The sequence below is a fragment of the Xenopus laevis genome, chromosome 7L (assembly GCF_017654675.1).
Source record: "Xenopus laevis strain J_2021 chromosome 7L, Xenopus_laevis_v10.1, whole genome shotgun sequence".
NCBI classification, from domain to species: domain Eukaryota; kingdom Metazoa; phylum Chordata; class Amphibia; order Anura; family Pipidae; genus Xenopus; species Xenopus laevis.
In genome coordinates, this window is record NC_054383.1 from 63,172,073 (window position 1) to 63,196,315 (window position 24,243).

General features: G+C 38.6%; 1 protein-coding gene across 2 annotated transcripts in view; it reads right to left on the reverse strand.

Moving 5' to 3' along the window:
* Positions 1 to 24,243, reverse strand: part of kdm2a.L (lysine (K)-specific demethylase 2A L homeolog) — a 121,171-nt gene that overhangs the window by 45,951 nt on the left and 50,977 nt on the right. For both annotated transcript variants that reach the window (XM_018225580.2, XM_018225581.2), the window contains 4 exons: positions 15,320 to 15,403; positions 12,464 to 12,733; positions 1,645 to 1,776; positions 1,141 to 1,221 (listed from right to left, as the gene is read on the reverse strand). In XM_018225580.2, the coding sequence (XP_018081069.1) occupies positions 1,141 to 1,221; positions 1,645 to 1,776; positions 12,464 to 12,733; positions 15,320 to 15,403 (567 nt within the window). The remainder of the gene's footprint in view (positions 1 to 1,140; positions 1,222 to 1,644; positions 1,777 to 12,463; positions 12,734 to 15,319; positions 15,404 to 24,243) is intronic.

The following is a 24,243-nucleotide window of genomic DNA, read 5'->3' on the forward strand; positions in this document are numbered from 1 at the left end:
TCCTTTGTAGTTTTACCCCACAAAAAGAATATCTTCACAGTATTATATATTTAACAAATCTTAGTTTTTCCTCTTTGATTCATTCATAATAGCAATTAAGATGCAGTTTTGGGGTCACAGAATTCTGCAAGCATGACTAGGACCCAGATTTCTCCAAATATCATCATTACTAAAAAAGCTCTTTCAATGCCACCCTACAAAGCAAACAAGCTGTTACAGAGCAATAACCCACCTCACCTTAAAAATGGCAATGAATGAAATTAACCTTTAAATGAAAAACAAAGAGAAAAGGAAAGGCTCAAATAAAATAAATCTGTAATTATCGCCCATTAAATGTATATATTCTTACCAGCAGGCATTTCCTGATTCAGTTTTTCATTTATTTTTAAATTGTTATCCTTTTTAAAATAATTGGCAAGCTGAAGTGAAAAGGATATCCATACTGTAGTCCAGAAATACTTCTGTTTAGGGCACACGCATGCGCAATTGGTCCCAGAGGTGCCCTGCGCAAGCTCACATTCTCATAACAGTCTTCTGGCTTTCCTTTGAAAATATGACATTTGGGCCACATGATCTACCCATTTGTCATCAGTGACCTCTCTTCCCCGGCATGCATTTACTTACCAAGCCAATTAGATTTAGGTTTCCCTGCTGCCTGGAAATGAAGGGAAGCTTTGAAGCGCCTGTCTGCGCTTGCTCAGTTTTGATTTTCAGTGTGTCAGCCAGCGGAGAAGCATAGAACAAGCAAATATACCCAGCGACGGGTCTGTCTGATTGAGGTCTGTACTAATACCATTAATTTTTGCATAATAATGCTTCCTGTATATTTTTCATGAAGAAGAGGTAGGAAGTGACACGGAAAAGTTTAAATTAAGGACATATTTCATATTACTCCTGCACAAAGAGGTTAATAATATAGCAATGTTCAATGTGGCGTTTCAGGAGGGGGGGGGGTAATGGTAAACAGAAAGTTTCCTTCTCCTTTAAGGGATGGCAACACCTCTGTGACTGGCAACCACAGATTTTTTACAAATTACCAAGATCATAGCCACTACAATTAGTAGTGTTAATTTAACTACGGTAAATAAGTTATGTGTTTCATAACTACCCCTCAGTACCCTTTTTTTTCCCCATCCTCACCGTGTGCTTCTGTCCCTCATAACATTTGGGACACTCCCAGTAGTTTGGAAGTTCATCACTTAGAAGTCCTTCACCATCCATCTGTTTAGGAAAGAATGAAAGTAGTTTAAAATTAACAAATTGTTACGAGGGAAAGAATGTACAGTAAGAGTGAGAGTGAATGGAAAGACAAAGGTAAAACTTGCAGATACAAAGGGCATGCAGGAAAGTAAAAACTGAAATAAGGTAAATGGGTCAATTACAAGACTTATTTAAAGAGACAGGGAACATCATACAGAAAGGGAGAAAAAGAGGAGTGAAAAGAGATGTGAGAAAATAAAGTGAATCATATTTCGTTTTTTCCTAAGACTGCTGCACACGCGATTCTCTTTCCCCCTTAATTTACACATGCTCTTAGGGTCTGGATTGGGTTCGGTATTCAGCCAAATCTTTTACAAAGGCTTCAGGATTCGGGCGAATCCTAAACTAGTGGATTCGGTGCATCTGTACTTCCCCTTTGCTCACCTCTAGGCATCCTGGATGAACAATCTCATTGCAAACTGAACACTCCATTAGCTTTCTTTCAAAATCCTGTGTGTCATTTGTTTGATCCACCTCCCCACACAAAGCACAGGTCACTGAATGGGGCAGTCTGGGCTGGAAAATAAAGAAACTATAATAAGTGCATATAATCAAAAGGTATTATATAAACACATTTTAGACATAAAACATGTAAAAAACATATGCATATGTTTAAACAATACAGTGCCTTGCATAAGTATAAGATGGATTTTTCCACATTTTGTAGTGTTGGAATTAAAATTAATTAAATTAGAATGTTATTTTAATAACTGACACTAAATAATCTAGGAAGCATTTTAAATTATTTACAAATAAAAGAAAATAAAACTCCAGATTGTTTAAGTATTCATCAACTTTGGTGTGAATCCTCTAAAATATAATCCCATCAATTGGCAATATATCTTAACACAATGGTTGCATAACTAGTTGAATGGAGTCACATGATTTCAAAATAAGTATACCCTGTTTCTGGAAGGCCCAAGAGTTTGTTAGAGAACATATCTTACACACAAGCATTTACTCATGTGTTCCCCTTCAATGTCTTGTTTATGCATTTCACCACAGGCGACAACAGAGTCTACATTCTTACCTTTGCCACCTTTACCACAGGTGACATACAACATGTATCATCCTACCACCATGCAGTTCAGTATGTTGTTGGTATAGGCCACATAGGGACAAATGGTCTCCATTAACACATGCATTTCCTCATGGTGAAATTCATAAAAAAAAGGCCAGTGTATAAAACTAGTGTGTAAAGTTGGCCTAGGGTCCAGCGATCAGGTCACAACGATGGGAATACAGGCAATCAGAGCAAAGACAGCATAAATGATCTGATGCAGTCCTCTCTCTGATGGGATTTATAAACCTGCCCAAATATCGGTCAAGAAAGCCCGTTGGAGAGAGTAGAGAATTTTCAATGCATTGCTTTAGAAAACAGCATATTTTAGATTGCAAGGTTAACAATTCCACTAACCGTAGTTTTACAACAGGAAACCACACATTTTAGGAAGGTACAGTTAGGCCCATAATCTTTGGACAGAGACAACTTTTTTCTAATTTTGGTTCTGTACATTCCCACAATAAATTTTAAATGATACAATTGAACTGCAGACTTTCAGCTTTAATTCAGTGGGTTGAACAAAAATATTGCATAAACATGCGAGGAACTAAAGCCTTTTTTAACACAATCACTTCATTTCAGGGGTTCAAAAGTAATTAGACAAATTAAAAAACTGAAAAAATATTCAAATTCTGTGTTTCCTCCTTTTTAATGAGGTACCTTTACTGCAGCGCCTTTCAGTTGCTTTTTGTTTGTGGGCCTTTCTGTCCGAAGTTTAGTCTTCAAAAAGGGAAATGCATGCTCAATTTCAGATCAGATGACTGACTTGGCCATTCAAGAATATTTCACTTCTCTGCTTTAATAAACTCCTGGGCTGCTTTGGCTGTATGTTTTGGGTCATTATGTAACGCCTCCCAATCAATTTGCCTGCATTTAGCTGGATTTGAGCAGACCACATGTTTCTGAACACCTCAGAATCCTTTCTAATGGGGTGCTGTGTCAGTGTCATGCAGCAATGTGGTGTCAGTACTGTGTGATGTATACTCTCAGGGAACTGCTGAGTGAGGAGTAGTGTGACCGATACTGTACAGCAGTGATCCCCTACCAGTGGCTCAGGAGCAAAATGTTACTCACTTCCCCTCGGTGTTGCTCCTAGTGGCCTCAAAGCAGGTGCTTATTTTTGAAATCCTGGATTGGAGGCAAGTTTTGGTTGCATAAAAACACAGCCTCCTGCAGCCACAGCCCATTATTGGCACCCCAGGAACTTCTTTCATGTTTTTGTTGCTCCCCAAATTTTTTTTACTTTGAATATTGCGCACGGGTAAAAAAGGTTAAGGATCTCTGCTGTAAAGGACTGTAGTGTTTGATTACATAGTTTGTTTTTTTCCTGACGCATTACAGCAAATCATATCTGGAAAGTCTGCCACATCATAAGGAAGAAGCCTTGTTGTACTGCACAGTACTTGACATAAAGCAACACCTACAGTAGGTTCAGTACAAGAGAAGTGTGTATATGCTGCATAATCATGTGTGTGTTGTGTTAGTATGATGTGCACTGTACGGTATGTGTTGTGTACTGTATGCTTGTGCAGTAGAGGTGTTATGGGCTGCCACGGAGTCATGTCATGCTGCATTTGTGTGATATATGCTCTCAGGGAGGAGGTGAAGCGACATTAGTGGATTACACTTATTGTTCGGTTTGTTTGTTGAACTCCTTTTTCCAGAAGCCTTACAGCAAATTAGATCTGGAAAATCTGCCACATCATAAGGAAGAAGACCTGTACTGCACAGTATTTTGACGTAAAGGAAGACCTTAAGTTCAGAATTGTGTGTACTGTATAATCACGTGAAAAAAAAAAGGCAAAGATTCTTTATGTCTTCTTTATGTCTCCTTTCTTGACCAATAAGAGATCACTTTACCACCTATGAACATTTACCAGCCTGTCCACAATAGCAGCCGCCATATCTTAACAGAAGTTCTCATCATAAAAGAGTGCTTTTAGTAAGTGCAGAACTCATTAATACAGTACTGTATGTAGTAAAATGTGATTGCAGTGGGGTTTCATGCATTTGGTTGTGTGATACTGTGTTAACATTTAACATGTGTTAGTGTATGTTATGTTAGTGTATGTTATGTTAGTAGGATGTGTAATGTACGTGTTTATTTGTGCAGTGGAGTCTGAGTGGGGGGTACACACACACTGTGTGCTGTACACAGAGTAAACATTTTGCACATTTCTAGGTACAGAACAGTGTGTGAAAAAGAACAATCCTATGAGAAAAAGTAAATCAGAGTCTCTTTGGCTAAAGAGCTTGGTATCCACGTCACAACCCTGAGCACATCAGTTGAAGGAAGTGCTGATCCACAGGTCCACAGGAAAAAAAGTAAAAGTATGTGACTTAGTCAAAGTATGAACAGCTAGAGAAGGTCTTGCAAGAATGGTTTGCAAGGCTTTAAATGTCCCAATAAGTGGCATCATATTGAGAGAGAAAGCAGTTGACATTGCCACAAGACTTGGTATTGGCAACTTATGGCTGGATAGTAATGATGTGCAGGCTGGCCTTATACCCGCGGGTCAGGCGGGTTCAGGTCGACCTCGTACTCTTCTCTGTCGGCGGCGGGTGCAGGTTGAGCTCTTCTCCAGCACTCGCCACCCGCCCGCCACCGTCAAATGCCGGCTTCCGAGTTCTTCTTTTATAGACGCTGCACCTGCTTGCCCCGCCCCTTTTGTGATGTCATTGGCGGGGCAGGGCAGGTGGTGGGAGGTTGGATGGCAGGCAGGTACGGGTCGGGGAAATCCTGACCCACACATCACTACTGGATAGACAGATTTAAAAAAAAGATACACTGTGGTGTACAAAGCTGGATGTGGAGAAAGCAAAAGTGATGATATGGACACTGTTACCAACTGGAAAGAAAACCAGCTTTCCTCTATCTTGAGGGTTATGAGCTCAAGAATAGTTTTAACACCAATGAAACTGGCTTCTTTTTCAATGTCCGTCCAGGAAAAACAACGTTTAAATTCAACGAAGAAGATTGTCATGGAGGAAAGCTCAGTAAGCTGCGAGTTACTGTTTTGTTCACTACAAATACATATGGCAGTGAAAAATTAAAAGCCCTTGTAATTGGCAAGTCAGTGAGGGTCATTTATCAACACTGGGCAAATTTGCCCATGGGCAGTAACCCATAGCAACCAATCAGATTGCTGCTTTCATTGTTCTACTTGCAGCTGGCTTTAAAAAGCTAATCACTGATTGGTTGCCATAGGTAACTGCCCATGGGCAAATTTGCCCAGTGTTGATAAATGAGCTGCAGTGAAGCTTCGATATTTTAAAAATATCAACATTCTACCAACAAACTACACTGCAAATAAAAAAGCCTGGATGATAAAAAAAAAAAAAAATATTTGAAGACCAGATGCATGCGTTGGATAACAGAATGAGGCTTCAGAAATACAAGATACTCTTGTTTCTTGATAGATGCCCTGCTCACCCACCCAGTTTACATCTTGGCAATGTCAAATTGGTATTCTTCCCCTATAACTGTACTAGTTAGGTACAACCACTAGATTTAGACATAATCAATGCTTTTAAATCCTACTACAGAAAAAATCTTGTGAATAGGGCCTTGAGTGAGCTTGAGAATAGCCAAGATCCATAAAACAGAAAATAAATATGCTTGATTAAGCAATCTACCATTGTTAACTGCTTCCAGAAAGCTGGCTTTCATGGTGAAACTGAAAAGATGGCTGAAGACAACCTGGAAGAAGAGAATGATTAACTGAATGATGCTTGGGAGCAATCGCAAACAGGAACAACATTCTGCAATTTTGTGGCAGTTGACAATGACGTTCCATCTTTTGATGTCCGTAACACTGATGAAATCCTGGATGATCACATTAACGATACAGATCAAGATGGAGACATCTGAGCCAGTAGAATGACAAAGCAGTGCAAAATATCTGATTTTTTTTTGTCAGGTACATGTGGTGTACAGTGTATGTACAGTTAAAGTGCTGTAAAAGTACTGTACCACGCTATACCAATTTGATATGGTCAAGATGGAAGTTCAGCACAGCAGTGAGTAATAATGTGTAAACATTATTTTATGTACAATAACTACTGTTAAAGTAGTGTCTTGGAACACTGCACTGTACTTCAAAACAACTTGTTTGTTCAATTCATGCTGTGCTATACTGCATGCTGTAGTTACATTTTTCATTTTATCATTGATTCTACAGTATAACATACTGTACTACTTTTTATGTAAATGTGAGTTGCAAAGGTGTAGTGCTGTAGTACAGTACTTTGCAATATTGTACTACTATGTTAAAACTTTTAGCAAACCAAAATGCATTAAATGCAAAATGTTTTATAGTACTGTGTGTGTGTTTGAAGTTATTTCAGTACTTAATTGCTAAAAACTGTGAAATAACTCAGTAAAGTATTTCCTTTAAATAGTTGACATGTAAGTGTCCTTAACACATTTCCCTGATTTTACATTTCTATGGTCGCCAGAAAAATGTAAAATGGGGGTTCTACTGTATTTGCAGTGTAAACAGTGTACACTGTTTACAAGTACACTAAAAAGTCATGACAGAATCCCTTTAAAACATCATACCAATAAGGTAAAACAACCCTATACCATAAAAACTAAACAAAAGCAGCAGTTAGAGAGCGGTCAAAAATGTATATAAATTCCTTGCAGACTAAAAAGAGATGGTTTCAAATGTAAAGCCCTTATGAAAGTTAAAAAATGAGACCCAAGCAATTCATAAATCTTAATGGGTGTACAGGCACTTAATGTAGTGAGTTCTCCAAAGCTGTATATTCTAGCAATGCATGAGTATCTTGTGTCTTCCAACTAATTCATAAAGAAAGGATATAAATTAATGTGGTGCATGCATTAGAAAATGGTCAGATAATATCCTGCCTTAAAGAGGACCTGTCACCCACACATGAAAATCTGTATAATCTGTCTTTTTAAAATTAATCAATTCCTTTTTTTTTTTTTTTTTTTAAATTTAAACAAAGATACTGGTTTAAAACTCACAGCTGTCAATCATATATTGCCTGCCCCTCCTATAGAGGTGGGGCAGGCAATTATTTTCACTTTCCATTCTGCATTTCATATATGTCACTGCACTATTTACATTGCCCCTCTGTTTCCAACATATCATTTTGAAGTGGCATCAGGTGCCCCATTTGATGTTGGCATAATTTTAGCTTGCCATAATAAGTGTCCCCAAAGCAGCAGCCTGCTTGATGTGATTGTGATTTACAAGACTAAAAGAAAGATTGAAATCATGTATAGTAAAAGGGAAGGTTATTTTGCTTGACTAAAACATAAGAGGATTTGGAATTATTTTTTAGGGTGACAGGTCCTCAATAAGTGTAACTGAAGTCTTGCTGGCACATATTAGCATGTGCTTTTAGTGTACAACCAATACTTAGCTTGCTCCCATCCTAGCGCATGCAACTAATCACCTCAAAAACGTCCCCAGCAGCGAACATACTATTTGCCACTGGGAAAACATACACTGTGCTGATACTTCCTCGAAAGGAAACTTTGGGCAACTTCGCACAACATACGTTTCCCAAGCGGCCATACATGTCAGCTGCTAGGGAAGCATTTGGAGGAGATATTCGCACGAGCTAGAGGAGATTATAGTGGGGTGACCAGTTTTCTCATTTGTCATTGCCTGAAATCTTTCTAATGTATTCAGACATCAGGAGGTATAGAAGACACTTGAAGGAGCCTTCAGTTTTTATCAAATTTATGAAAATTGCCTCAAATCTTTTACATTTACAGCACCACACCGCAGGTGACCAGCTTTAATATATTTTAATATATGGATAAATAATCCCTGTTTTGTCTGAGGGGGGGAGGCATTTTTTTTTAGGAGCTTAAAGGGCACCCGTCACCTGAATTTTTTTCCCCTACTAGTGGTGAAGACTAATAGAGTCCGCATTCCAGTTGTGGGAAACCAGTTTTTTTAAAAGAAAAACAGCCTCCGACAGCTCTAGGCCACTCACATCGGGATGGAGCTCCTGGTGTTGGTAGTCATGTTGGAGAACACACATCTGTATAATGAGCGAGTGCCACAAATTATGCGCATACGTCTTATAAGCTAGTGAGGTGCATCCGTTCCTATGTCTTGTGCATGCATGCACATTAAGACTCGCTCATTACATGCATGCGTGTTATACAACATGCCCGCCTGCACTAGTAGCTCTGTCCTGGTGCGGGTGGCCTAGCACTGGCGGGGGCTTTTTCTTTTTCTTTTTTTAAAAAACCCCGAATGTTTCCCCCAACCGATATACATCCTAAATAAGAATGCCAGGGGATCTGCACTGAAAATGCAATGAAATCACCAAAATAAATGTAATTTACATGATAGAGAAAAATCAAGCAAGCGTGCTTTGGCATGTGTACACTTGGCATAATGTGTGTTTAAGTATGTATATATAGGCTTAAATGTTAGTGTGTGCTTGTATGACACCAACATTGCAACATAGTAATTTAATTTAAAAAAAAAAAATACACATGACTATCAAGTTCAACTTTCTATGTAAATGAAACCTGCCTTCACGCATTGCTGATCCAGAGACAAGCAAAAAATTCCACCCAAATCCTTTCTAATTTGCCTCAAGGGTGAAAAGAATTTTGATTCTAAGATGGCTATTGGAGCAGTCCCTGGACCAACTGTGTTCTAAAAGCTAAGTTCAGTAGCCCAGTATTTTTCACTTGCTAAATCACCTTCCATTCCTTTATTGTCTGCTGTAATGACCAACTGGTGATAAAACAAGGATGCTTTCCATTGGACAGGATAGAGGGCATGAATGATTGCCAGGGCAATAATAGTTACATAGTTAGTTACATAGTTAAATTGGGTTGAAAAAAAGACAAAGTCCATCAAGTTCAACCCCTCCAAATGAAAACCCAGCATCCATGCACACACCCCTCCCTACTTTTAATTAAATTCTATATAACCATACCTATACTAACTATAGAGCTTAGTATCACAATAGCCTTTCATATTATGTCTGTCCAAAAAATCATCCAAGCCATTCTTAACTGAATAACTGAATCAGCCATCACAACATCACCCGGCAGTTCATTCCACAACCTCACTGTCCTGACTGTGAAGAAACCCCTACGTTGCTTCAAATGAAAGTTATTTTCTTCTAGTCTAAAGGGGTGGCCTCTGGTATGGTGATCCACTTTATGGGTAAAAAGGTCCCCTGCTATTTGTCTATAATGTCCTCTAATGTACTTGTAAAGTGTAATCATGTCCCCTCGCAAAGCACCTTTTTTCCAGAGAACAACCCCAACCTTGACAAGTCTACCCTCATAATTTAAGTCTTCCGTCCCTCTAACCAATTTAGTTGCACGTCTCTGCACTCTCTCCAGCTCATTTATATTCCTCTTAAGGACTGGAGTCCAAAACTGCACTGCATACTCCAGATGAGGCCTTACCAGGGACCTATAAAGAGGCATAATTATGTTTTCATCCCTTGAGTTAATGCCCTTTTTTATGCAAAACAGAACTTTATTTGCTTTAGTAGCCACAGAATGACTTTGCCCAGAATTAGACAACGTGTTATCTACAAAGACCCCTAGATCCTTCTCATTTAAGGAAACTCCCAACACACTGCCATTTAGTGTATAACTTGCATTTATATTATTTTTTCCAAAGTGCATAACCTTGCATTTATCAACATTGAACCTCATTTTCCAGTTTGCCGCCCAGTTTTCCAGTTTAGACAAATCACTCTGCAAAGTGGCAGCATCCTGCATGGAACCTATAGTTCTGCACAATTTAGTATCATCTGCAAAAATAGAAACAGTACTTTCAATGCCCAAATCCAGGTCATTAATAAACAAGTTGAAAAGCAAGGGACCTGTACAGAGCCCTGCGGTACTCCACTAACAACACTGGTCCAATTAGAAAATGTTCCATTTACCACCACTCTTTGTAGTCTATCTTTTAGCCAGTTCTCTATCCAGGTACAAATACTATGTTCCTAGGCCTACATTCCTTAATTTAACCAGTAACCTTTTGTGTGGCACTGTATCAAATGCTTTAGCAAAGTCTAATAAAAATCACATCCACTGCCATCCCAGAATCGAGGTCTCTACTTACATTCACATAAAAAGAAATAGATCTGGCAAGATCTATTACGCATAAAACCATGCTGGCACAAACTCATAGTATTATGATTTGCTATGAAGTCCAGTATCTTATCCTTTATTAACCCTTCGAAAAGCTTTCCTACCACTGACGTCAGACTAACTGGCCTATATATAGTTTTGAGGATGAGAACAGGATCCTTTTTTGAATAGAGGCACCACATTAGCAATTCGCCAGTCTCTCGGCACTATGCCAGATCTCAATGAATCCTGAAAAATTAAGTAAATAGGTTTTGGCAATCACAGAGCTAAACTCGCTAATTACCTTGGGATGAATACCATCTGGCCCTGGACCTTTGTTAATCTTAACATGTTCTATTCTCTTTTGAATTTCTTCATGTGTGAACCATGCATCATTAGTTGTATTACTAGAATTGGGACTGTTAAGAAGGAAACCTTCACTTACTGGTTCCTCATTTGTGTAGACAGATGAAAAATATGAGTTCGGAATCTGCGCTTTTATTTTGTTTTCATCAACCAGCTGACCCCCCTCTAATAGTAAGGGTCCCACCCCTTCCTGCTTCATTTTTTTTACTATTACTAGAGAAATAGAGAAAAACCATACTTATTTTGCAGGAGATCTGAGACTAGTCTAGCTGACAGCAGGACAAAATTTCCAAACACTACACTATGGTAATTTAAAAGAACCTAAATGTCTAAGAATGGCTCAGTCAAAATGTTGTTCATAGGTCCTCCTATTATTTCACTAGGATTAACAGATTTTGTCAAGAAGAATGGGCAAAAATTGGAGACTATCAAATAGCAAAACTGGATGAAACTTTCCCCAAAAGCAGCTATAGTTTCAGCCAAAAGTAGTTCTACAAAGCATTTGCTCAGTTTTATTTTGCTTACCAACAAACAAACAAACATTTTTGAGTAACCATATAAAAAGTATTTGGCACCTGCACAAAATTTAGGATGTCATTTATTAAAGGAGAAGGAAAGGTAAAAATCAAATAAAGTTGTATAGATAGTCAGCATTTTGGAGAGTTACTTACAAGAATCGTGCCTCTATATATTTTTGCCTTTAGCTGTATTCCAAGATAAAAAAATATTGATAAGGGCATGTAATTCCAAAGACATCCCTCTCAGTATCCAAAACGGCTGTATCAGGGCTTGCACATGTGCAATAGTAATTCTGTATGCCCTGCGCATGCGCAATACACCGCTTTACTTCCCCATACGATTGATGATAAACCGGTGCAAGTCGTCGTTGACCTCTTGTTCTCCACCCATTCATGCTGCAGTGCCAACAGGAATGATCGATACAGGTTGCTATAGCAACGTGATTGTTCCTTAGCATATCTTGCGTTTTTTTTGACAGAGGGCTTTCAGATTTCACTGGGTAGGTAGCGTTTTGCCTCTCATATTAATTTAAATCGATCCGTCTGTCTGAGGTCTGTTTTCTGAATTAATGAAATAGCGCTATTTTTTTTCTATGTACAATTGATTTTAAAAGCTATGTGCACACACATGCCATATTAATTCATTGTATTTATTGTGTAGTCTCTAGGTTAAAGTGAGAGGTCGAGGGGGAGACAGGATGTGACGCGTAGACGACCAACATGGCGGTCACAAAGACAGTTACAGCACAAAAGTTCAATTGTACAATGCAAGTGCGAGAGACAGAATTGGGCCATGAAAGTGTAGTGGTCCAGGAGATCGGTATTAAAATTTACCTTTACTTCTAGTTTAAAGATCGAGTTATGCTTTTCCCAAAAAAGTCTTTTGAGGTTAGTTTCAGTAAAAATTTTCAGGATAAAGAAGAAAAAAAACCCCCTCAAATTATTCGAGTTTTCATTCCAATTTTTTACATTTGGGTTTTTTCCGAGTTACAAGTTTATTTGAGGTAGAAAAAAACGCACAAACTCGATCTTTGTTAAATAACCCTCTAAGTGCTTGTGAATCAAACAGTAAAAATCCCAGTTGAAACTCAGGTTATAAAACGACAAAATTTGAAGAGGGTGGATACTTATGCAAAGCACTTTGCATAAACTGACACTTACCGCAAGGCACTGCCTCAGTACACAAGATTGTTTCATACGGCCTGGCCCTCCAAACTTCTTCATATCCTTACAGTAATGGCAAGTCCCACACTCTCTCTGGACACAAGCTTGACATTTGCGACACCTGACACGACGCCTTCGAGCCCCAGAAGAAGCTGTAGTACCTGATGGTGTGCCTGATGTCCGAGGTGGAGCTGTTGAGTGACGGGAAGCTGGACGCATGGTGTGAGGTTTTGTAAACTGAATCTTGGGCCGAGGGTGGACCTTAAACTAAGAAAACAATTGGGAGAAGTAAAAGTTAATAAAAGATAAAAGCTACTAAAATCTAAAAAAAATATTTATGAGTAATTCATTTTAGAAAAGGATGAGAAATTAATTTTAGAAAAAGATGACAACCTGGAAGCTATTTTACACTTAACTAATACCTCTAAAATGATTTCAAGGATAAACTGCACCAAAAAAGGGTAGGAAAGGGCACACAAGCCAGTCTCAGCTGCAAACTTTTTATTTAACACAACATGTTTCGGACCGCATAGATCCTTTTTCAAGTGCAAAAATACAAAATAAAAAAAAAGTAACACATTGCACATTATAACACATAGCTCACATAGGACACTCCTCCTCCTAGTGACATCATTAATTATGATCACATTAGTCCAATTGGTGTTGAAAAAAAGTGAATTTTTTTAGTGCACTGAAGTCCATTGTGCATATGCAAAACACAGTCCCATAAGTGCTGCAAAAGTGAATCTTGCTTTATCACCATAGTGTCCATTGTCCATAAGTGGGAATTGTTGCATATTCATTTACTAGCAACAAGTGAATTTATTTAAAGGGGTGGTTCACCTATAAGGAAATTTTTCAATTGGTCTTCACTATTTATTTTCTATAGTTTTATGGTTATTTGCCTTTTTCTTCTGACTCTTTGCAGCTTTCAAATGTCGGCGCTTAAACAAATGCGCTGTAAAGCTACAAATGTATTTTTATTGTTACCTATTCATATTCAAGTCCTTATTTAAATCAATGCATGGTTGCTAGGGTAATTTGGACCCTAGATGGTTAAGATGCAAATTGAAGAGCTGCTGGGGAAATTGTCAGTGTAGTTGTACCCTTAAAGTTACACTTCCCTTTGCATCTGATACCAAGTTGTAACATTCTGACATACCGGTAATAAATATTTAAAATGTGCAACGTAAACAAAAAGAAAAATAAAGTACAAACTGAATTCCATTTATTTTTAAATATGTGAATCATATTAAAGAAATTGAAAAGGTTGTTAGAAAATTTTGGCCAAATCTGCAAGGTGGCCATTTCGGTAGATTATTCACAGAACCCATCCTTTTTTAGTTACAAGAAAGGGAAAAGCATTAGGGATTTGTTGAGTCCAGTTGTATCATTAAAGAAAAATGCATATTCCCCTTGTTGTATCTGCTGCCCCTCTATTATAAGAGGTGATTGGATTGATTACCTGACACAAGGCACTAGGGTTAAGCTTAAAGATAATGCCACATATGACTCTAAAGGATTTACATTCTTAAAGGAACAGCAGGAAGTAGTGTTCTGACTGACATGTTATACATCAAATCACTCCAGCCCTTATACATTACATTTTTGGCTAACTAACTATATTAGAAACATTTTTTATTTTGCACAGCCTGTCTATTTACCCAGTTTTTATTTTTACACTGAACAATTTCTTTAAATGTCCCTTGTGGGTTAGTATGTGTAGGGCAAACTGGAAGGAACATTAAAATCAAAATTAAGGAGCACAAGGGTGATAAGGAATTTTAAACAAGGTACCCAAACAAATACCACAGACTCTAGACATTTTAACGAGGCAAAAGATACCCAAGGCCAATTGAAATGGGTGGTCTTAGAAGTAGTTGAACTATTTACTATAGGAGGTGATTTCCAACAAAACATGTTACAAAGAGAGGCAAACTGGATGATGAAATTAAATTCTTTAGCCCCTATAGGTTTAAATAAAGCATGGAGTATGAAATGCTTTTTATGAGCATTTTTCGAAAAATTTTCTAAATAAATTAGTTCACTTGTTTTTACTGAAATATTTTTTAAATACATTAATTCACTTGTTTTTGCTAGTAAATGAATATGCAATGATTTCCCGTTATGGACAATGGACACTATGGTGATAAAGCAAGATTTACTTTTGCAGCACTTATGGGACTAATGTGTTCTGTATATGTACATGTCATGTTAAATAAAAGACTTGCATCTGAGACTGCGGCTCATGTGCCCCTTCGTTGATTCAGTATAAGTCTAAGGTCGGGTGGTGTGACCTATTTGGAAGGAGAGCATGTTTAACATGTGTAAGAAGCTGAGCATTTTGGCTTTACTTGATTTCAAGGATATACAGGTATAGGATCCCTTATCCGGAAACCCGATATCCAGAAAGCTCTGAATTACGGAATGTCTCCCATAGACTCCATTTTATCCAAATAATCCAAATTTTTAAAAAATGATATCCTTTTTCTCTGTTATAATAAAACTGTAGCTTGTACTTGAGACAAACTAAGAAAAACCCCGGGTCCCGAGGATTCTGGATAACAGGTCCCATACCTGTACCAGACTCTAAACTCAGTCCTCAAACCATTTGCCCTCATGATGGCTAAATGGCTCCAGGTAATACAGGACATGGCCCAGGATGAATCAACAGATAACTGCTACAATTTTTTAATTTCCACTAAGGATAGACATATTCAATATAAAATCCTAAACCAGATCTACATCACCCCATTGGACTCTTTAAAATGTGGAGAAAGATAAACGACTCCTGTCCCCTGAGTATTAAGAGTATTAGATCATGATATGTAAAGAATCTGTTTTAAAGGTTACCTGACTTCTCTTGGGCCAATGAACTATTGGAACTCCAGTGAGTGCAAGTTCAGGTGGATCATGAGTGTGGTCCTCAAGAAGTCCCTGTGTGGTCAATAAAATAAGAAGAAGGAGAGGATTAGAGACACTATAAAATAGTCTGAAAAGACCTAGTGACAGTTGTAAGCTCACCACTTTATTAACAGCACCAGTTATCATAATGAAAAACCTAAAGCTAGTGGCACAAAATAATTTTTATGACAGCAGAGAAAATGACCCATGTTTAACACTGACAACATATAATGTTTTATATAATCTTTTAATGTTTCCATGTAGCAACAAAAATATATTATACATACAAAGAAGTTAAGAGCTCCTGAGAAGGCTTGGAGGCCCAGAAAAATATAAGTATAATGGTGCCACGTACTTAATTAGCGATATATAAATAAAAATATACATACTTACAAATAGTACGTAAGACAAAAATCAAAACAAATGAAATACCATTTTTCATGGTTTTAGTGTTATTACTGTATATGCAATTGATAACTGAAGGCAGTATTTATCTCTCCATTTCTATTCTCCAAACTACTGGTGCTGTCTCTTGAAAGAATATAACCGAAACCAGCAGCTAAACAGACCAGTGACGAAGCCTTTTGCATTATGGGAAATTAAGTCTTGGCTAAAAGTGGACTACCTCTACATTGTTTTTAGAATCAGAAGAAAATATTGATAATGCTATCAATTGCATTTGCAAATAACTTTTAAACACTTTTACATGAATGCATTATGGAACCAGTGTTTTGATAAATAATGAAAAATAAATTGAGTGAATTTTCCAATTAATAGGAAATTGTGTTTATAATGACCACCAACCCAAACCTCAGAAACTAACTAAATCCCTCCTGATAAACAAAATGGCCAAATTTAAAACAAGCAAGAATTATATGTTAAGTATGACAGATGGCCAAAGAAGACAGAAGTGCTAATTTTTAGACTGCATGTCAGTAACAAGAGAGAAGGCACAAAAGGTAAAATAATATAAAAATTAAGACACACAAGAGTATGGAAACTTTTGTGAAACAAACATAAGAACTAATTGGTTATTTTCTACTATCAAATGATATGTAACAGCAAGAGAAAAGCAAAACCATAGGAAAAGCAGCTCACATGGAATACAGACACATGAATTAACCACTCCCCTCTCACCTCAGCTGCCTTTTGTCGCAGTATTGTCTTTGAATTCAAAAGCAATGAACAAATCCTTCTGACCAGCACCCTGCTGTAACAAATTCCTGGCCTGACTACTGCTTTCTGCCAGCTCACTCTGTGGGAGGGACAGTATATAGCAGCTCTGCAGTGTTCATGCGTCTCTTCTGCATACAAACGCTGGTGTGTGGCTTTAAAAGGCAAAGCCACTTTACATAGATTTCAGCATTGTTACTTCCTGTCTGCCAACTGCAGTCTTAAATCACGACAGGCAACAAAAAGTCTTCTTTATAAAGGTACTGTTAATAGTTCACATATTAACAAATCCAGATAATCTTTAGGGCTATCCGGTGAATACACAGCAATAACCTTCTGCATGTGACTGTCCTCTCGGCTTTCTCTCTTTACTTGCTTACACACTCTTCCCAGCAGTGCTTTGCAGGAGGTGGAGAGAAGAGTCACACACAAAGGGAAGGGGGAGGGGGAGCAAAGCCTTAGAGGAAAGCAGAGAGGAAAGGCTGTGGGGTGAGGGGAATAGATTGGCTGTTTAAAAGACATGTTACTATTGGCAGAAAGCGGTCACTCCTACACAACTGTTTTCTTCCTGTCTCATTCTGGGAAAGTCTCATTTGTGAAAAAATCTAAAGAATATTCATATCTCAATCTAAGCAGCCAGTGCAGGCTAGCTGAGTAAAATACAACAACCAAACACTTTTCTTTTTATATAGTAATCACATACATGGCAAAGAGTTAATACAAAACCATGTATATTCCTGAATATAGGCAGAACTACTGAAATTGTACTTGGAAGTGGTTCAGGACTGTATGTTGAGTATATAGGACAGACCCTCCAAGACAGAATGAAAGGGCGCACATTTATAATTCACAACAGGAAAACAGAATCCAGTGGAGTAAATTTCAACAGTGCCAACTGTAGTTTTACTGAACTAATATAAATTAGGAATATAAATTCAAGGAAAAGAGGAGTACCCTTCTCACTGACATTAAAAAATGCCTTTTTATGGGCAAGTATGAGCCGTTACCTGCAGTCACATGTATCCCAGAGATTCCCCCATTCAACGACAGCCCCATTAGCATTCTACTTTGACGTATACCAAATTTGGAAAATCGGGCAGACTGCGTGGCGATCGGTCAATCGCTACGTCATAGCTCCACCCACAATGCCATCACCCCGCCACAATGACGTCATTGGCTGGCCCCTCTGCATGGAGTTCCCAGTGGGGAAAGGTGGCAACCCTAATAATGCATAATGAATTTTAACTTATTTTAAATTTACATGCATTTTACATTATTTTGGTCTTGTTCCCTGAAAAATCTAAAATGGAGGTTCTGCCGTATACTATATACAGAAATTGTAACATCAGAAAAATCCTATTTTAAATGTATCTTAGCATATGTACATTTATCGGTTAACCAATAAACAGTATCATGTTACCACAAATATTCTTCTCTCTTTATATGGACTATGGCTAACATGCTACAAATACTTTTACTCATACTCCACACAAATATACTAGAAGAATGTTTAAAACATAATAGAAAGAAAGGAATGGATTAAAACCAAATCCATAAACTACATGAAAAAATTGCCATCCAATTGGGATGTCATCCAAGGATATTCCACAATTATCATAAACATAGCAATCAGCTCTTTCCTCTCAGTAGCTGAGAGGGTAGCTTAAAAAGTCCCTATAGGCTGGGGACAAATTTACACAATGCTCCTCTATCAAGATGTTGGCCCACCCCCAGTACTAAGGTCAACTTCTGAAATATTTAGTAAAGGAGCTGTAGACTATATCTATAACAGGGGTCTGCAGGGAGGCAGAGTTTCTAAGTACCAAGGTGGCAACAAGTTAACCCCTTATCCAAGCCAGTACTCAATTTCTTTGATATGCACCTCAGGATAGTTTTCAGCAGGAAGGACACCACTGTGTTCATCTATCTACCCAGGCATCCTCAGCAATGCTTTAGACCTAGGGTTGCCACCTGTCCGGTTTTGACCCGGACAGCCCGGTATTTTGAGGGGCTGCCCGGGTCTATACTTTCTGCCCGGTTTTCCAAATAAGGAAAACTAGGCGTGATTCCCTTGACTGACACGGTGATTGGCCAAGCGCTGATCGCCGCCTCATAACCATGCCCACTGACATCACGGGTCCGCCCACTGACATCATAGCACCACCCACTGATGTCACGGGTCCGCCCACTGACGTCACAGACCCCCCCCCCCCCCCGGGTCTCAGCCAGACATAAAGGTGGCAACCCTATTTAGACCTGGTGCATGAGCAGTAACATCATGGCTGGATCTGTCTTGAACTATGCATGTTCCAAATATTAATGTTGGACGGTGCATGTCTGGGTAATATGTATCCCTTTCACATATTCACAAAATTACTCAATGCAGCTGTTGTGATTCCTGTGGTTGGCAATATGATTGAGGTATATCAAAGCTTTTTGTTGCACACAAAGGAGCAATTTTATTTAGGTGACAAATGTCCTTTATGCTCTAACCCTAAAAGCTTCACTACATTATCCAGTAACGTAACTAGTTGGGGGTGGGGTGGGGTCCCGCGCCGATTTTCTTTGCGGCTGCAGCAGGGCGCGATCTGCCATGGGGGCCCTGCGGGGGTATGGGCCCTGGTCCACTTGCACCCCCTGCTCCCCCAGTAGTTACGCCACGGACATTATCCTAGACCACATCTCCTCATCTGTATTTCCTGATCTAGCCCCTACAATACCCCTCTCCATTCTGGATCATCTCCTTAACATTCAGTGGACCTCCAGCATTATCTACATCAGTGCTAGCCAACTTCTGTGGTACCGGGGGCTAGAATTTTTCTGGCCTACGTGGTGGAGGGCCAATAATGGAAGACAGTGTTGACCACTTCCCCTTTCAAACCACACCCATGTTACCACAAGAACTTTTAAGACCATATCCACATTAATGATGGTAGCACACCAAAAAATCTAATTGTTGGTGCTCGCTGCAGGGATATCACTCATCATTCATATGTGAGAAATTTAAGTCATATTAAAACATACCCTTAAATCCTTATGCCTCCTCCTCTGTGGACAATACAGCAACCCACAGCACACGATTAAACAATTAGGGGCCCCCTAACAACAATTTCTAAATACTAACCAACAGAACAAACCCTACCTGGCTCACTTCCCACAAGTAGGGTAGGCAGAGTATGGCGCACACATAGGGAGCATAGGGTAAGCAGAGGATGGCACATCCAGGGAGAATAGGGCAGACAGAATATGGCAGACACAGAGAGCATAGCGCAGGCAGAGTATGGCACACACACAAGGCTCATAGGACAGGCAGAGGAGCATAGGGCAAGCAGTGTATGGCACACACAAGGAGCATAGGGCAGGCAGAGTATGGCACTTTCAGTCTGGGTTGTGAACAGAACAGGGCTTTAAGGGCAGAGAAAGACGAGAGGATTCGGGGAGATTTAGTCGCCTCTTTGGGCTAAAAATCTCCCCAAACTGAATCCCCACTGTCTAGAATCTAAATCACTGGCGGGTGGCACTCGGATCGCTTTGTTTTCTTAAGTCGCAGAAAGTTGCCTCACGAGAAAATTTCGGGCGACTTCGGAAAACAACGCACTCCAGTGCCATCCCGCCGGCAATTTATATTCTAGCCGGCGGGGAGGCAGTTTGGGGAGATTAGTCGACCGAAGAAGAGGTGGTTTATCACCTGGCAACTAATCTCCCCAAATCTTCTCGTGTGTTCTGCCCTAAAGGTGTGAATAGTACAGAACTTTAGTGGTGTGAACAATTGAGGTGTTATAGGTGTGAACAATGCGGGGGGATTACAAGTGTGGATAATGCATTATTTTACAGCCTGAATTTGAGGTGTAAACAATGCAGGGGCCAGTTAATCTTAGAATTGATACCTTTTAAATTTTACACAAATTAAGCAGTCACCGCAGGCAGACTTTCATGTGAAGGGGCCACACAAGGTGGGGGTCACGGCCAGATGCGGCCTGCCAGTTGGACAACACAGATCAACACCAATGCTTGACTTCCTGCCCACAGGTAAACATCACAAACACTTTTTACATATGCACATGGAAATAATTGTCTTGGGGGGGTGAGGCTTTTATGATAAACTTGAGTAGGGGTACACCAAAATAAAAAGTATAATATAGTAATCACTCACCACATTTAGGAAGTGGCCCAGGTGCACCACCCCCAGCACTGGGAGCGGACAAACCGAAAGATTCAATGGAGCAGGCACTTAGAATAAGGCAATCTTCCACCAGCCTGGTGGAAGAAGGCCTATGACCAAGTGCTTGTAACACGAAACGCATAAGGCTGTGGACACAATACATTTTTTTACTTTATTTGAACAAGCTGGTGGAAGATTGCCTGATTCCGAGTGCCTGCTCCATTGAAACTTTCGGTGGGGGGGCTTTTACACATATACACAAACCATACACAACACACTTTCATAAGTGTACCAAAATGGTCCTAGTATTGGCCTGACCCTAGTCCCTCCACTTGGGCAGGGACCGATTTGAATGATTAGCAGCAGCTACAGTTTCTACCTACACATAGTGAAAGAGTCGGGTAGGGGAGTCTAACACTGGTCCTGGGGGAGGCCTACATTGGCCCTGGAGGAGGCCAACACTGGTCCTGTTTACCTACTTGCCTCATTCGTAAAATATTCCATGTTCCTATTTAAGAATAAGTAAACTTCTTTTTTTACGCTCTCTAAAATTACAAAGCCCCCAGAATAACATACCTTTCTCCCTGCATTCTGCATCACAAGCAACAAGCTAGTTCCTTGTCTAGCATGATGCTCTGTCCCTTTTTCTTTCTGAGCTCTACCATCAGGGTAAAAGTAAACCTTTGCCAATATAAACTTAAAGATCTATTGTGAAAATGAAAATTTCACATAAGCTTCATCTCACTGAAATATGAATTTCCAAATATAATCAATTAAAAATTCAGTATAGATTAAGACTTTGTCAATTACTGATGTATATTGACGCCAATAAGTGGAATGTAAAATTTACAGTAAACTACAGTCATGAAATCAATGATTTTTTTGTATTCATCGTTTATTCTTCTACCCATAATTTGGCCACAAATGAGAGTATTATACAAAAACATTGTATACAGATGAGATAGTAATCTTAAATGACTAGCAATTAGTTATGTTGAAGAAAAGCAGAAAGCATTACGAAATACATTTTTAGATCAAAATGTAACAGGGTAAGTTTATGATATAAAATATAATTTTAAGTGTAAAAGAAGGAGGTTATATATTTGTTGGAGTTCCCTTCCCTTGTGGACTCTAATATGTTGGAAATACAATAAGAAAATTTTAAATAAAGTAAGGTTTCTTAAAAAGGGTCCCAGATTGCAGAAGAACAAATTGCTCTAAAGGGCAGAACATAGATTCAGATCTGAATTGTTTTCTTAGTTAGCTCTGGTTTGGACATTTGCAAATATCTATAATTTCAATAGCGAGATAAGTTAATTGTATTTATGTATAAACGATGGATGCAACAAATCCACTATTTTGGATTGGCTGAACCCCCGAATCCTTCGCGAAAGGTTTCAGCTGAATAGCAAACCGAATCTGAATCCTAATTTGCATATGCAAATTGGTGGTGGGAAGGGAAAACACTTTTACTTCCTTGTTTTTTACTCCCTGCCCCTAATATGCATCAAATTATGATTCGGTTCGGCGAGCAGAAGAATTTAGCCAAATTAAAATCCTGCTGAAAAAGGCCGAATTCTGGCTTTGGTGCATCCCTAGTATAACATCGACTCGTACAGTTTAGGAATGCCCTTGAAAAGTGTGCACAATATAATAGCATACAACTCCCAGCAGCATCTTTGAGATAAGCAAATGCACAATATAATATCTATAAATAACCACTAGAGGGTAAGAAATAATCTCTAAATGGTTTTATAAAAAATGAACTAGCATACAATTCCCATCAGTCTTGAAATAGGCGTGTTTAATAACCCAGTTTACAATTTTTATCAGCACTATTGAGATAAAGAAATTATTTAAAGGGGACCTGTCACCCAAAAAAATTATTTCAAAATGAACTTTAATTACACTGCATAAATTATTTGAATCTTTTTCCATCAGTCTGGGAATTCATAATTTAGCAAGCAGGCAGGCAAGCCTTGCTTTATGGATATGATCCATAAAGCTTTAATAAAAATTGATGTGAACAAGGCTCCAGGGCCTGATGGCATACACCCCTAGGTTCTAAGAGACCTTAATTCAGTTTTACACCAGTCCCTATTTTCTGATTTTCTCAGATTCGCTTTCATCTGGTACCTATGTGATTTAAAAAGGGATTACAATCTCATCTGGCACCTATGGGATTTAAAAAGGGATTACGATCTCAGACTGGCAATTATAGGCCAGTAAATTTGACATCTGTGGTGGGCAAATTATTTGAATGCTTGTTAAGGGATCACATTCAAAATTTGTCCTAGTGAATGGCATTATGAGCAGCATGGCTTTATGAAGGATAGGTTATGTCAGACAAATTTGATTGCTTTTTATGATGAGGTAAGTAAGATGCTGGACAGTGGGGGGATCTGGACAGTAGATGTGATCTATTTGGATTTTGCCAAAGCATTTGATACCGTGCCCCACAAACGACTGCTTTCTAAATTAAGATCTGTTGGGCTAAACCATATCCCTGCCAGCCATTTTGTCCTATATGCGATTGCGAACATCTACTGCCAAGCAGTTTTTAGACTTTTTGTACGCTTTCACTTTAAGGGTCTTTCCTGGGGGGGGTATTTTATTTTACCCAGGAAAATAATATATTGTTTTTTCAGGATTGATTTTTTCAAAATATGCAAGAATTTTGGTGTAATTATACTTCTGTAAAAAATATAGGCTTCTAAGTGTCTAATAAAATAATAATTTTTCACAGAGAACAATCACATATATCAGAAACATAATTTATTTTATATACAAGAACACTTGAATCTTGCCCACTCCCACACCTTGTGTATTACTCTCTTCCCTTTAGAGTGTATGCCTATGCATAGGGCCTTCCTCACCTTTTTGTACCTGTATTGATTGTGATGTATGTAACTCCATATGTTCTATGTATATAATTCATGTGATTTAGTTGTATAATCACATTTACTTTACAGTGCTACACAATATGTTGGCGCTATATAAATACATGTTAATAATAATTAATAATAAAAATTAGTTATCCTGTGCCATATAGCCGTTTTTCAATTTCCGCCATTGCTCCCCAGCAGCTTGTTTATATGAACTATAGTAGTGTTTCTGAAGCAAACACATCAGTTTTACCAGTGCAGGGCAACAGTACATATTTGCATTACTTTAAAAACACTTACATTTTTTGGTGTTACTGTTCCTTTAAGCAACAGAGTTTACATCATTTTAAGTGGCATATTAAAGAATCTTACCAATCTGGTCTATATATTCAAGTAAATACTGCCTTTTATATCTCCTGCCTTCAACCCCCATTCTGTGTGCTGCATCAGAGATCACCTGATCAGAAATACAACAACTCTAACTGTAACAGGAAGAAGTGTTGAAGCAAAAGACAGCTCGGTCTGTTAATTGGCTTATGTGACCTAACAAGTATAGTTTGTTGGTATGTTTTTGTGCACAGTGAATCATACAATCCCATGGGGTGGCCCTTATTTTTTAAAATGGGAATTTTCTATTTATGATTACCCAATGG